At 44.5% G+C, this 15,956-nt stretch overlaps 1 protein-coding gene across 1 annotated transcript in view; it reads right to left on the bottom strand.

The window, feature by feature from the left end:
- sema6bb (sema domain, transmembrane domain (TM), and cytoplasmic domain, (semaphorin) 6Bb) overlaps positions 1 to 15,956 on the bottom strand; it is a 588,988-nt gene that overhangs the window by 158,741 nt on the left and 414,291 nt on the right. The window contains exon 7 of the mRNA XM_080212572.1: positions 9,368 to 9,469. Within this exon, the coding sequence (XP_080068698.1) occupies positions 9,368 to 9,469 (102 nt within the window). The remainder of the gene's footprint in view (positions 1 to 9,367; positions 9,470 to 15,956) is intronic.

Here is a 15,956-nt window from a genome sequence, read left to right as displayed (position 1 = left end):
ACTTGTATCTGAGATGGTCAGTCTTACCAGGATGGAAGAATGACAGAAGGGAAAAGCTGTAGGAGGTGATGGGGGATGGAGGTGTCCAGTGGTATCAGTTGTCTAGTTGTGCTGACTGACTAATTTATTTTCCGTCTCTTCCATTTTTTATGTACAGCCAGTAACTACCAACGCTCCTCTTTACCTTTCCCCACCCCCCCCGCCTTTTCCAGTTTCATGCTGCATTGAATGATAGACAGGGCCTTTGTGTTCCTTGAAAGTCTGAAGGAAATGTGATCCTCGGGCCTGCCAGCACCAGCTACCTGATTAGGTAAATACTTGTCACATTCCAGTATAAACACAATTGGCGAATTCTATCCTAATCAGCCATTCTTCACAAACCTTAGGAATGGGAACAAGGGTCCCTTTATTCTGGTGGGTGTTTCTTTCCCTTTAGAAATGTAAACCTGGCTCTGAAGGGACGGAAGGAATCCTACAGTTATAATTAACTGCGTTTATAAAATTTTAACTCCCGGAAATTTTCACACAGTGGCGTTTGTTTGAGTTATGGTCAATTAGACAAATTAAAGTAACAGAATCCCTTTCTTTGGGGCCACAGAAATTGCATTTAATCATTGCCACAACTTGTATGCCAGCTTTTTTTTTTGCTGACCTCAGTTCACACACACACACATGCGTGCACGCACATGCGAAATGTATTACACTAATTCGCTAAGATAGATGCCAAACCCCTCTATGTTATATGATAGTCAAGCAGATCTGGTAATGAGGCAATTTATTAGAGGTGAGCTTTGAACACTTTAAGAATGTAGAGCAGCACAGCAGTTAGCACTGCTGCCTCATAGCATAAAGGACCCAGGTTCAATTCCAGCCTTAGGTTGGGGTGTGGTTTGTGTGGAGTTTGCATGTTCTCCCCATATTTCTGCATGGGTTTCCTCTGGGTGCTCTGGTTTCTCTCTCAGTCCAAGGCTGTGCAGGTTAGATGGATTGGCCGTGCTAAATTGACCCTTAGTGTTCAAAGGTGTGCAAGTTAGATTAATTGACCATGCTAAGTTGCACTTAGGGTCCCAAGATCTGGAGGTTAGGTGGATAATTAGATGACTCTAAACTGTGTCAGGGCTTGTTCTTGTATGTTCCTACACATACATGTGAATATAGCCCAGTCCATCAAAGCACCTCCCAGCCATTGACTCTGTTTATACTTCCCACTGCCCCGGCAAAGCAGCCAGCATAATTAAGGACCCCATGCAGCCCGGACGTTCTCTCTTCCACCTTCTTCCATCAGGAAAAAGATACAAAAGTCTGAGGTCTCAAGAACAGCCTCTTCCCTGCTGCCATCAGACTTTTGAATGGACTTACATTGCATTAAGTTGATCTTTCTCTACACCATAGCTATGACTGTAACATTACATTCTGCATCCTCTCGTTTCCTTGCTTTGTCTGTATAGCATGCAAGAAACAATACTTTTCATTGTATACTAATACACGCGACAATAATAAATCAAATCAAATCAAAATACACTGGCTTTTCCTTTTCAGGTGGCCTTGAAAAGATTAGGCTGGTATCAGGATTCTGAAGTTACTTTTTTTGGGTGCAAGGCAGGACGGATAATTTTGTCAGTTCTCTCCTGTAATTCCAGATGAAGTGTTGTCTAAGGGTTTTGGATCATCTGGCTGTTACCTCCCAGATCGTTCATGGATACCCTGTGAGGGTATTCCGTGCTTCTCACTGGCCCTGCCTTCCTGCGGTCCAGCTTTTAACATGCACATTTTTCACATTGCTAGCCTGGTCTGGTCTGCGTTGGTTTTATCCCCTCACTGTCCACCTCTATAGCCTGTGAATTTATTAGCTCCAACTCAGGCACCCATACAAATCTGGATTCTAGAGTGATAACAGGCTGTAATTGGAGGAATTCCGTGGGAAGTCTGGATTTGCTTCTAGTACTTTATTTTCTGGTGAATTTTAAATTCATTATTTCATTTTACTTATCAGTGGACAACCCTGCATGAGTTTCATTGCTAATTCCCTTGTGGTCTCCACAATTCTTACCTGCTTTGGCCTCTCTTTCTCTCTTGTTTTGGGAATAGGCCTGTTCCACGTTTCTTGGAACTCTACGGTCCCCAAATGAAGGTTCATCTCATGCTGATCATCCTTGTGGCTTTTCAACTCAGTGGAACGCCACTTTTGCTCCTTCTTGATCATTTTTGAAACTTCCCTGCACCCAATTTGAACATGTCATGAAGATGTTCTCCACAACAATCACTGGCTCCCTTCCTTCATCCTGTCTAACCTTTTAGAGGTCCTCCATAGACCTATTTTACTCTCACTGGCCTTGCTTTTGCCCTTTTAAACTATAATGACTGTTTCTAGTTTCCTCAATGCCCGTGGACTCCACCTGAGCTGATTTACTTCCACTGGCCTTGCCTCGACCTTTCTAACTCCCAGTAGCTCTGCTCCAGGTTCCATCATTCCCTGTAGAGTGTCTGGGCTTCCCTCAGTTCCCTCCACTCTTACAGATTCCTGCTGGCTTTCAGCCTCTCCTGCCTGTCAGCTACCTATCAGAGTACTACTCTTCACCCTATCTCGCTGCCTCTAGATTCTGGAGAAAGCTAACCAGACAGTAGGGTCACCTTCAGCCTCCTCTGGCAGAGTTTGTCTGGCCATAGACTGGGTTACCACACAGTCAAAGAAAACACCAGGCTCTTTCTCCTGCAGCTGTTCTGTCTTCCTGACCTCAACTGGTTTCTCTGAATCTACTGGGTTATTGGCTATTGCTATCACTTTTGATTCCACCAGACCATTGCTGGGGCATTGGTCAACTCCAACCAAGGCCATGCCTTTTCCCAGCAGTAGAGTTCGGTTCACCCCTATATTCCTTCAATATCACTAGAGGCTTACTCGCCTCTCTCTGGGGAAATGTGGCCATCCTTGTAACTCTCAGGGATTTCTTAAGCTCACCCAAGTGACATAGCCTCATGACAAACGGAGTGCACTGGAATCACATTGGAAGCAACATTTGTTTATGGTTATGCACTTTGGCCAGCCTTTCAAACTGAAAGCTTGAAGGATAATTATAAGCAGGAAATGCAAAGGTTGGATAAAGCAACTCTTAAGGTCTGAACTGGTGATGTGCTACTGATAATGCAGAGATACTGGACAACTCAAGGCCATTTTCTACACATCTGCTCACTCAAAGAATACTATTAGTGCCTTGTTTTATCTCGGTTTCTGGATGGGGTTTCTTTTGAGTTTGCCTGTTAACCTAAGGATTCTACTGTAGGCTGTTGTTCATAAAGCCATTCTTGTTTATTGACAGATCTGTACATATCTCAGTGCTGTACACCAGCTCTCAATCTCTTGTAGCACTGCAGCACAGTCACATCAATAGTTACATCAGCATCAGATGCTCCTGATGTTCACCCTTTATTCTATATCTCTCTCCCGCAAGACTTTAACCCAACTCTATATATGCTCCTACATTTCCCTCCACGGTCTCAGGCTGAAGTTTTCCAGCCCTCCTGTAAGTGGGATCTTCCAGACTCACCAAAGGAGTGGAAGTTTGAATGTCTTGCCACATTCACCATGGTGGCACCTGCCATGTCGGGCTAGAAAAATCCAGCCTCAGACTTCACAGGGTTAGTCTCTATGGTGCCCTGACCAATCACCGATTCCTTTCGATATTGACTTCAATAGACCGACCCCTTGTGTAACTTGCAATTGAATGAAGTGCATGGCATTGGTTGAGCCAAGTTGGCAGGCCAGCTGCTTAGTGATGTGGAATGATGCCAGTAGTGTAGGTTCAACTCCTGTACCAGCTGAGATTATTCATGAAGGCCCCACCTTCTCAACCTTGCCGCTTGCCTGAGGTGTGGTGACCCTCAGGTTAAATCACCACATGTCACAGAAACATTGAACTCTTACAGTGCAGAAATAGGCCACTCAGCCCCTTGAGCCTGCACTGGCAACAATCCCATCCAGACCCATAAACCTACTTATTTATCCTGCCAATCTCTCTGACACTAATGGACAATTGAGCAATCAATCTAACACACACATCTTTGGACTATGGGAGAAAACCGTAGCACCCAGAGCAAACCCACACAGACATGGGGAGAATGTGCAAACTCTACATGGACAGTTACTGGAGGCCAGAATTGAACCCGAGCCCATGGCACTGAGAGGCAGCAGTGCTAATCATTGTTCCGCACTCTCCCTCAAAGGAGAGAGCATCCTATGGTCATCTGGGACTACCTTTAATATCTTTGTTTGCAGAATGGGCACTGATGGGACCTGGCAACTGGATGTCCAAACTTCTCCCTCTCCTTTTCAACCCATCTCTGAGTGTCAAATCTTACTCAGGTAGAGTGCCGTCGGCAACCTTGCTACGGACAAATTGTGAGCTGAGTGTACAAACACCGCAGTAAAGCCATACCCAATCTGATCCTGAACAAGAATTCCCATCCACACCCTTCTCAGCAGTTGCTCAGCAATCCGGAGCCAGCGCCATGGATGACTTTCCTCCCCTCAATGTGGGGGTCCTGGGGCCAATTATGGTGCTGTCCAGGCACGTCGGCACAGGGGTTGGTGGTGGGGAGGGGGGGGATTTATACTATGTACCCTTGATCTGTTTGGCTGAGTAATGCACCAGATTGCTGATTGCTATCTAGCCGTGGCACTTAATTAGTTTTGTAAATTCTATCCTTAGTTTTGTTCACTCTGATAATTAGCGTGAAAAATAGATTTTAATCACACTGAAAATAACTGTTATCCAAGTAGGCACAGTTATCTATAATTGGATGGGAAACTATTCAGACTATGAATGGGGCTTGCTGAATGCCCGTGCTAAACCATCAAACGTATTCTATTGTTCACATGCTGCGGTCATTAAAAATTAGAAATAAGATGCAAAGGATGATGGAATAGGCAATAAGTGAGAGCAAGGGGGAAATGCATTGTCTTCCTGTTTCTGGGGAGCGAGGGTAGGACTGGGCTTAGTGCAGTAACTTCCAAAGTCAAATATCCTGCACGTGGTCACTGATGACGATGAAATGAATGACCAGGTGGATGGCAGTGCATGTGGAATTATACAAGTCAATACCCTCAGAAGGTACAAAAGTAATTGAAAAGGCTAAAAGATTATTGGATTTATGGGCAGGAATACAAACATGTGGAAGCTATGTTTCAGTTGTGCATTCTGGTGAGATTGCAACCCAAGTACAGCATTCAGTTCTGGGCACTGGGCCTCAGACAGGCTCCACTGGTCTTTGAGGGAGATATACTGCAGATTCAGTAGAGTGATATTGGAGCTAAATAGGACAGGTTGTACAAACTAGGCTCTTTATTACTCTCTCTATCGCTCTCTCCCGCACCACTGCACAGTGCTTAACACAGGGACCCGGAAATCATAGAATCCTACAATGCGGAAGGAGGCTATTTGGCCCATTGAGTCTGCACCAACCACAATCCCATCCAGGTTCTATCTCCATAATCCAATGTATTTACCCTAGCTAGTCTCCCTGACACTAAGGGGCAACTTAGCATGTTATCATCCATCCTTACCTAGTCTGGCCTGCATGTGAATCCAAGCCCACTTCTTTTTAGTGCCCTCTGAAATGGAATTAGGCACTCAGATCAAGCTGAATTAGGGATGGGCGACAAAAGCTGGCCTTGTCAGTGGTGGCCATATCCCAAGAAAGAATGGATTAAAAAATATATAATGTTTTGGATGACCTAAAGTTTATGGACAGCGGAATGTGGGAGACCAGTCAAGAGTGCATTGGAATAACTGTTTCTATCTTCCTAGAAGATGCAGGTTAAAAAACAGAATAATAATAATGGGGATACATGAGGAAGATTTTTATAAATCCCTGTTTCTGGCACACAGTCTCACCCACTGGCCTCGACTTGAAAAATTCAGGTGCATGTGACCCACAGTTAACTGACTATAATGGCTGTAAAATCAACAAATTTCCCTTACGTACGGTCAGCAGTTAAACTTCCTGATGATGACTCATAAAATTGCTTCACAACATCTCTTCAAATTCCTTTAAATTAAAAGCAATACATTCTGGACTATGTCGGGATAAAAGGTGGTGAAGAAACTATGAGAATATGCAGAATTAAGGAGCAGGCAGGATTTGATCCCAATGTGTCAAGAATCACCAAGTAACATCAACACTTAAGGCAATAGGAGCAGACTTAGGTCATTTAACCCGTCAAGCCCACTCCACCATTCAACCATGGCTGGTAAGTTTCTCAACCCCATTCTCCTGCTCTTTTCCCCGTAACCTCTGATCCTCTTACCAATCGTGAACCTATCTCTGTCTTAAACATACTCATTGTCCCGGCTTCCGCAGGCTTCCATGGCAACGAATTCCACAGATTCACCACCCTCTGGCTGAAGAAATTCCTCCTCAACTTGGTTCTAAAGAGTCGTCTCTTCATGTGCCCGCAGGTCCTAGTCTCACCTATGAACGGAAACATCTTCCCCACATCCACTCTATCCATTCAGTATTCTGTAAGTTTCAATAAGATCCCTCCCTCATCCTTTTAAACTACTTGATTGCGTCTTGAGGGCGCATAAATACACAATAACAAAGTCATCTTTTAGTGAAATTTGAACTGAAGACTCAAGCCCCCTGAGCTTTCAAACCCGTGCCAGTGAGCTGGTCTTCCAATAAATTGGTGCATTGCACGTATTATAGATTCTCTTTTCTTGGTACAAAGAGAAAAGAATGTGCTGGAAAGGTTACAGGGACAGATCAATGCTGTTCTTGTCATGTGGAAAGGTCTGTTCGTCACGTGGTACAAACGTCAGGAAGATTCATTTAAGAGGAATACAGAATTAAAATGAAAGCAAAACTGGACCCACTTTAAACACTGAGATAAGTCCAGAAAGATAAGAATCTCAGAAAACAAATAATTCAACCCAACAGCAAGTGTTTCTGTAATCAATAATTCATTCTCTTTGTGCCGAGTAAAATATCAGGGCAAAAAAGCAGAGTTGCCGTTCAGCCTGACCCAGAAGTGCGATGTCCCCACAAATTCTGACTGGTTAGTCCCTCTGTAGTTAATATCTCGACTGTCAGAGGTCCAGCTCACAAAATGGGTGATTGGGTAAATATAGCAGAACCGGAAAGGTATCATGTTTAATTCTATCAGCTCCATAATTTTAACAGGGTTCCTTGGATAGCTGTGCTTCCTAATTGGCTTGCAATTTCTCTGCTGGGAGGCGTGAAATCCAGAGAAAACAGCAGTGGGTTTGAGCTGGGTCAACATTTCAAAGCTAGCGAGCCTGTTAGCAGAGATTAGACGGAGCTGCTGTAGGAAATTGTGAAAAAATATGATACTGTCAGACGCTCGGATTCTCTTCTGAGGTTGGGGCTGAGGCACATTATTGATCAATGTGGGAGTTGCTCAAAATCCTGAACCAGTTTGAGAGGGTAAACAATGAAAGATTATTTTCTCTGGTCAGTGAATCGGTAACCAGTTTTGACAAGAAACAAAGATTTGACGTCAGATTAACTTGACAGATTTCATTAGGTACCACACAAGTTTAACAAAAAAAGCCACACATTTAAACATTCACCCACAGGAGACTAATTGGGGGCCAGGACCATCACTAATCCAGCTTGTTCCTAACATTAGTTCAACTAATAGAAAGCTTCATTACACATTTATACGCACTATCGAAAGCCTGTCCGCTACCTACAATGTGCAAGTTAGGAGTGTGAAGGAATACCTTGCCTGGATGGGTGCAGCTTCAACAATACTCAAGAAGCTTGACATCATTCATGACAAAGCAGCCCACTTAATTGGCATCCCACCCACAAACGTTCAGTGCCTCCACCACCGATGCTCAGTGGCAGCCCTATGTATCATCCACTAGATGCGCTGCAGCAACTCACCAAGGTTCCTTAGGCAACACCTCTCAAACCCATGATCACTATCATCTCAAAGGACAAGGGCAGCAGATACATGGGAACACCACAACCTGGAGGTTACCCTCCAAGTCATGCATCATCCTGACTTGGAAATATATCACTGTTCCTTCACTGTAATTGGGTCAAAATCCTGGAGCTCCCACACTGTGGGGTGTGCCTACATTACAGGGTCTGTAGTGGTTCAAGAAGCTGGCTCACTACCACCTTCTCAAGGGTAATTAGAGATAGGCAATAAATGCTGGCCAGCCAGCGAAGCCCACATCTCATGATTGGATAAAAAACAATCCTTCTTGGGTTATGCTTTGCTCACCAATGTAAATGTAGGCTGACCATTTTCAGGAAGGCAAGTGACCAGAACTGGCTCTGTGCCAGCAGACCCACAGGACGCCTGGGGCAGCACAATACTGGAAGCGGCCAATTAAGACTCTGCTTCCACGTTCCATCATCAAATTGAAGATGGCGACCCACCTCCCAAAGCTGTTGGACCAATCAGAAGGTCAGAAGCCTTGGCAATACCATTAGAAATAAGCACGTCTGAGCTGTGGAATATAGGAGAGGACGTCTTCATGGCGAGGCACACTTGAATTCCCCTAGGTCGGCTTATTTTAATGAGCTGCGGCCTGGTAGATAGACCCTTGCAATCGGAGATGGGGAGGTGGGTGATAGGGGGGGTGGGGAGAAGCAGGGTTCATCTTCAAGCATTGGGGCAGTGGCCATTGCTGTCCATGGGACCTTGCGGCAACAATGAAGGAGGGATCTGTTTGACAACCACAAGGCTCAAGGTAAAATGTCAGCTGAGAGTAGGCGGTGGTCCTTAATGAGCAGAATTGGCCATTGATGGGTGGCCAAGCTGTTTAGGTCCCCACCTGTGATAATATGCCACAGTGGCAGGAAGACCTTGATTCTCCTCTTGCAATGCCTTCTACTGCCAGTTTACCAGCATGCCCACTTCTTAGACTGTCTCCATAGGTCTGATAACCAGCTGATATCAAGTGATGGCACAAAACTATGTGGTGCAAAGGCCCAAATTCTGATCTGTGACTGGTCCTGCTGAATCCTGCGTACCTTGCCTTGCTCAATTGAATCTATTTCTCGGGCCTTAGTGAAGGTGCAATGGGCCAAACAGCCCCCTTCTGTCCTGAAAATTTTGATGATTCTTTTGATCTAGCAACATACATCCAGACACAAAACACATACAACAGAATTCTCTCTGTTCTATCCCTTCAGCTTATTTCGCCAAAATGTTGCAAGTCCCACAAAGCTTTCAATCCCCGTCGAGGCTGCCAGGGTCAATAGCCCTGAGTTGACAACTCTAGCTCATTAAGAAGCTGGCGTCTTGTGTTGTGCATGTTGCAAAGGAGACGAGTACTAATGAGCATTGCAAACACATACAGCAATGTTACAGAAGGCGACAGTCACTCACTGTGTAATTTGCACACACTGGATTATAAGCATTGGTCCCACATATGAAAAGTGTGCTGCTGTTTCTCTTCAAAAGTACTTTGATAAAGTTCCGACATTCTGCCTGGAAATAGAGAGAAGAAAAAGACTCATTATAACACCTTCTGAACAATCAGCTCTCTTTCCAATTTGTTTCCTTTTTAAAAGAGGCAACTTCTCCTTATTTTTCAAATAATTAAAGTAATTGAGGCATGGTGGCATAGTGGTTAGCACTGCGGCATCACAGCACAGTGAGGGACTTGGGTTCAATTCCGGCCTCGGGTCACTGTCTGTGTGGAGTTTGCACATTCTCCCCATGTCTGCGTGGGTTTCCCCCGGGTGCTCCGGTTTCTTCCCACACTTCAAAGGTGTGCAGGTTAGGTGGACTGGCCATGCTAAATTGCCCCTTAGTGTCAGGGAGATTAGCAGGGTAAAAACGTGGGGTTGTGGGGATAGGGTCTGGGTGGGATTGTTGTCAGTGCAGGCTTGATGGGCTGAATGGCCTCCTTCTGCACTGTAGTGATCCTATGATTCTATCCCTGCATACAGGCAGGAGCTTCAGGAAAATGGTTTCCATTCTGTTTGCTTTGGGGTCACGTGCTGAAACCCCTGAAACAAACACAAACCTCATAGCATCAAATCAATTCAAAATTCAGCAATTGTTCCACTTTTCAGGCAGCAGCGAGTTTACAAAAGAATATTTTTATTGTTTTCCTAATCAACTCTAGTCTACAACTGGACTACCGTGGATTCAACTTTGGCCAAATTTTGGTTTGGTTTCCTACCACAGAAGTTGAGGCCAAAACATTGAGTGTTTTCAACAAGCAATTGGATATAGTGCTTAAGGCGAAGGGGATCAAAGGATATGGAGGGGAGGCAGGATCCGGCTATTGAATTGGATGATCAGCCATGATCAAAGTGAATGGTGGAGCAGCTCGAAGGGCTGAATGGTCTCCTTGTGCTCCGACTATGTTTTTATGTTTCAACACCTTGAACAACCCTGTAGCATATATAGGATATGAATACAACAGCAGCAAATTGCAACTATTTGACTTAATAAAACATCCAAAGGTGTTTCAGATGTGTAATCAGACAACAACTGACACCTAACTATGAATGGCAAAAGGCGTGATTAAAGAGGTAGGGATTAAAGAATGACTTAAATAAGGAGAGAGATAGAGGGATGGAAATACAGCACTGGTGTAAAGGGAAAGATGACTGATAGCGAATTATTGGGGTGCTTAATATTTCCCACACTTCCTATTTCTATTAAAGTCAATAGAAAACCAGTTGGGAATGACATAAAACAGGGCATTGGATTTGCCAATTTAAATTATCACCAAGTTAAAATTGCCTCCCTTCAGTGCTGTGTGTCAGATTATATAAACAACTTGCATTAATATAGCAACTTTGACAGTTCAACATTCAAGGTACTTCACGTGGATGTTTTCACACAAAATTTGACACCTAAACTTTAGGACAGATGACCAAAACTCCAGATGAAGGGATGGATTTTAAGGAATGTCTTAACGGATGAGAGAGAGATACTGAGAGGTTCAGGAAGGGAGTTCCAGAGTTTGGAGTCCCAGTTGGCAGCTGATGGCACACCACCAGCAGTGGAGCAATTAAAATTGGGGATGATCAAGAGGTCAGGGATAGAGTAACATGTACAATTTTTATTTTTGTTTTTATTCCAATTCAATCCAATCAAGTCCAATTCAGAGTCTCAACAAGTTGGGACATTCCCGATCCAAGCTGACAAGAGAGGGCTCGCACCTCCTGTCTTGGGCTTGATCTACATGATCCAAGCTGATTGGAATAGGTGTAGCTCCTCCGCCAAGGCTTGATCTCATTTGCATCTTAGCCAAAAGGCCGAGATGCCAGAATATGTACAAATTACAGCAGGAGAGGCCATTTGGCCCATTGTGTCTAAGCCAGCCATAAAGGAGCTGTGCAGCCTGATAAACCTCTTGCAGCATCAGCCTTATTGGTTAAGAAGTGCATACTGAAGTATTATTTAAATGAGATGATGAGTTAGGGCAAAGGACAAAGAACAGTACAGCACAGGAACAGGCCCTTCAGCCTTCCAAGCCTGCACCGATCATGATGCCTGCCTAAACTAAAACCATATGCACTAACGGAAACCGTATCCTTCCATTCCCATCCTATTCATGTATTCGTCTAGTTGCCCCTTAAATGCCACTATCGTAGCTGCTCCCACCACCTCCCCAGGCAGCGCTGTCCAGACATTCGTCACCCTGCCTCTACAATCCTTCTGGACCATGTGTTCCAGACTCTCACCACCCTTCGGATGAAAACATTGCTCCTCAACTTCCCTCCTAATCTTCTTGACAATTACTTTCCATCTATGCATATTAATTATTGATCCCTCTGTTAAGGGAAATACCCATAAGTTGAAGTTTATTTGTTAGTGTCACAAATAGGCATTAACACTGCAGTGAAGTTACTGTGAAAATATTCTAGTTGCCACACTCCAGTGCCTGTTCGGGTCCACTGAGGGAGAATTTAGCATGGCCAATCCACCTAGAATTATAGAATGCTACAGTGCAGAAGGCGGCCATTTGGCCCATCAAGTCTGCACTGACCACAATCCCACCCAGGCCCTATCCCCATAACCGTATGCCATAACACTAGCTAGTCCCCCTGACACTAAGGGGCAATTTAGCATGGCCAATCCACCTAAACTGCACATCTTTGGACTGTGGGAAGAAACTGGAACATCTGGAGGAAACCCACGCAGACATGGGGAGAACATGCAATCTCCACTGACTGTGACCCAAGCCTGGAATGGAACCCGGGTCCCTGGCATTGCAGTGCTATCCACTGTGTCACCATGCTACCATATACCAGCACATCTTTTGGACTGTGGGAGGAAACTGGAGCTCCCGCAGGAAACTCACACAGACACAAAGAGAACATGCAGACTCCGCAAAACAGTCACCCAAGGCTGGAATTGAACCCGGATCCCTGGCACTGTGAGGCAGCAGTGCTAACCACTCATCCCTGTGCTGCCCACGTTGAAATGTAAAGGAAGAGGAAGATGTGTTTTCTGGTGCCCTCATGTTGGAGGTGTGGACAATGCCAGAAAGATGATCTGTTAAACATGGAAGGTGAGGACAGGGAAATGTTATCATGGTTCCGGGAGGTAATGGGAAGGGATGAGAGCAGTAGCGTGTGAAATGGAATGGACGCAATAGAGATTCCTGTCAAAAACAATGAGGGTGCAGATCTCTGGTTGCATTGAGTTCAGCATAAAGAGGACACATTGGAAACATGAGTTTGAAAGATTGCATCACAGAGCAAACGTGGCAGAGACAGGGAAACTAGGAGCATGGAAGAGAGTTTTTTTTTATTCATTCGTGGGAATTGGCGTCGCAGGCTGGCCAGCATTTATTGCCCATTCCTAGTTGCCCAAGGACAGTTGAAAGTCAACCACATTGACTGAGGCTCTGGAGTCACACGTAGGCCAGACCAGGTTAGGAAGACAGATTTCCTTCCCTAAAGGACATTAGTGAAGCAGATGGGTTTTTCCAACAATTGACAATGGTTTCACGATCATCAGTAGATTCTTAACTCCAGACATCTTTTATCGAATTCAAATTCCACTACCTGCCATGACGGGATTCGAACCCGGGTCCCCAGAACATTAGTTGAGTTTCTGGATTAATATTCTAGCCATAGTACCACTAGGCCATCGCCTCCCCACTGAGTCCTGACAGGAAGCACGATGTGAAGATGTTTAGTCAAGTTAGCCATAGCAGAACCTTTTAAATGGAGGATGTAAGTGGAGTTGAGGAAGTTGACCAATGTGGGAACCAGTTAAGCCAGGCAGAGGGGGTGGTGGTAGATGGGAGACTGGTTTAGTCTCCTTTCAGGTTAGAAGGGGACAGCTCAGACCATCTTTGTAGGGAATGGAGGATTAGAGAAAATGGATGTCCTTGGTGAAAAGAATAATGGAAACTGATGGAGGGCACCGCTAGAGTCACTGATGTATATGCCTATCCTGCAATATGACTTAAAGGTGGTGTTTGCATGTCACCGGAACAATAAGCATGGTGTCTAGTACTCACACAAACTCACAAAAATAACAAGGGAAGAGATGTATTCTGTTGTGAGGTCGAGTAACTGACAGTAACCATTACTCCACCTGTCACCAGGAAAATAAAAATCAATGGGAAAAGAGCCCCATTCCAACAGGAAGATGGATTTTGATGTTACTGTACATTCAGGAACTGCTCTGATGCAAGATGTCTTAGCAGGTTGTCTTTCAAACATCCAGAAATATGGGAAAAGAAGCCGGGTGATTGTGCCTCCCAGAGGCAAGACTTAGTTGAAGTCTGACAGATGGGCTCAAGGAGTGGGGCGAGCAGAGAGAAAACAAAGAAACAAAGCGCTTGTTTCTATATATCTATGTCTTATCACAGCTTTCAAGATGTTCCATTTCACACAAAACAAATTGCTTTGAAATGCAGCCGCTCTTCCGCCAGTAAAGACAATGTTTTGTACATAGCTAAAAGGAATAGTAAATGAAAGGAAGTCACCTGTTTTTCTGTGTTTGACGGATGAACGTTGGTCGCAGAACTGGACAAACTCCCTGTCCTTCATGCAACAGCGTAACGGAAATCTTCAACTTTTAATTACCTTTCTATGAAACATTGCTGAGTTTTTGAATGTTATCGGCTATTGCTTTGGATTTCACTCATTCCAATTGTAGCTCTGTTGGTAGCTTGCCCCTGAGTCATTAGGTTTCAAGATTGTGCCCCATTTCAGAAACTTATCATCGAATCCTTCAGTGCAGAAGGAGCCCTTTGGCCCATCGAGTCTGCATTGACACATATAAAATATCTGGCCTCCCACTTATTCTCACTTCCCAGCACTTGGCCCAAATCCTTTAATGTTATGATGTGCCAAGTGCTCACCCAGATACTTTTTAATGAATGTGAGGCAACCTGCCTCTATTACCCTCCCAGAAGGCTCATTCCAGACTGTCACTCTCCTCTGGGTAAAAAAGGTTTTTCCTCACATCCCCCAAAACATCCTGCCCCTCATTTTGAACATGTATCCCCTCATGACTGATCCTTCAACTATGGGGAACAGTTGCTCCTTATTCTCTCGGTCTATGCCCCTCATAATATTGTACACCTCGTTCAAGTTGCCCGTCAGTCATCTCTGCTCCAACTTGAGGGCAAAACTCTAAGCTGACACCATGGAACAGTTCCCCACTGTACTGGATGGGAGATTAAACTAAGGCCCCTCAGATGACATGGTGGCACAGTTGTTAGCACCGCTGCCACACAGCACCAAGGACCCAGGTTCAATTCCGGATTCAGGTCACTGTCTGTGTGGAGTTTGTACATTCTCCTTGTGTTTGCATGGATTTCCTCCGGGTGCTCCGGTTTCTTCCCACAGTCCAAAGATGCATGGGTTAGGTTGATTGGCCATTGTAAATTGCCCCATAGTGTCAGGGGGAATGACGTGAGGTTAGGGGGATAGGGCCTGGGTGGGATTATGGTCTGTGCAGACTTGATGGGTTGAATAGCCCCCTTCTGCACTGTAGGAATCCATGACCATTAAAAGATTCCTATTTTGAAGAAGAACAGAGGTGTCTCAGCCAATATTTAACCTGTAAGCTTCAATCAATATCACAAATACAGATAATCTGGTCATTATTATGTTACAGTTTGTAAGAGTTTGCGATGCGCAGATTAGCTACCTACATTACAAGCATGATTCACCTCAAAGGGAACTTTATTAATTGTAAAACAGTTCTGGAGATCCTTAGGTGGTAAAAGGTGATATATACATGTGCAAGTTTTGTTTCTCCTTTTCACTGAACCACTGCAACAAATTGATAAAACCCCATCTCAGCCCCCACTTAACATCTCAACCAAAGAACAGCACCTTTGATCAATGCAGCATTCCCTCTGTACTGGTGAGCATTACATTTGTGAGTTTAGATGTTGAAGTTGAAACATGCTTTGTTGTTCCCGCTTGAACCAATCTTCATACACGTTGATGGAAACCCTCTGTTGGACATCCACTATCTTCCCACAGTTTTCAATAAAAATTAGAATAAGGATCTCCTGAGAAGATACTTGACTTCATATATATATATAATCCCTACAATATAGAGAGAGGCAAGTTTTGTCCTGTCATCTGCAACCATATTTTCCAGTGGGTTTGATAGGTGCTCATCAGGACAATGAATCCTATTTCCCCTTTTGAACCAAGACATGCTGTAGTCAATCAGAGAAACATAGACAATTGCAGCAGGAGTAGGCTAGTCAGCTGTTTCACCTCGCTCCACTATTCAACATGATTATTGCAGATCTTGTGTCCCAGAGCCACGCCAGCACTCTCTTCATGCCCCCAGCAACAATCCTGTGCTAGGTGGGGTTGTTGGTGGTGCAGGTCTGATCGGCCGAATGGCCTATTTCTGTACTGTAGGGATTTTATGATTCTATTCTATAATTCTAAGCTCTCAATCCTATCAGCTTCCTCAGCCTCAAAGGTCAGTTCAATTTCACTGGTCATAACTGGCTCCTTTGCCT

The sequence above is a fragment of the Carcharhinus amblyrhynchos genome, chromosome 26 (genome assembly GCF_965287045.1).
Source record: "Carcharhinus amblyrhynchos chromosome 26, sCarAmb.v2.hapA, whole genome shotgun sequence".
NCBI classification, from domain to species: domain Eukaryota; kingdom Metazoa; phylum Chordata; class Chondrichthyes; order Carcharhiniformes; family Carcharhinidae; genus Carcharhinus; species Carcharhinus amblyrhynchos.
This window is presented reverse-complemented; position numbering and strand designations above follow the sequence as displayed.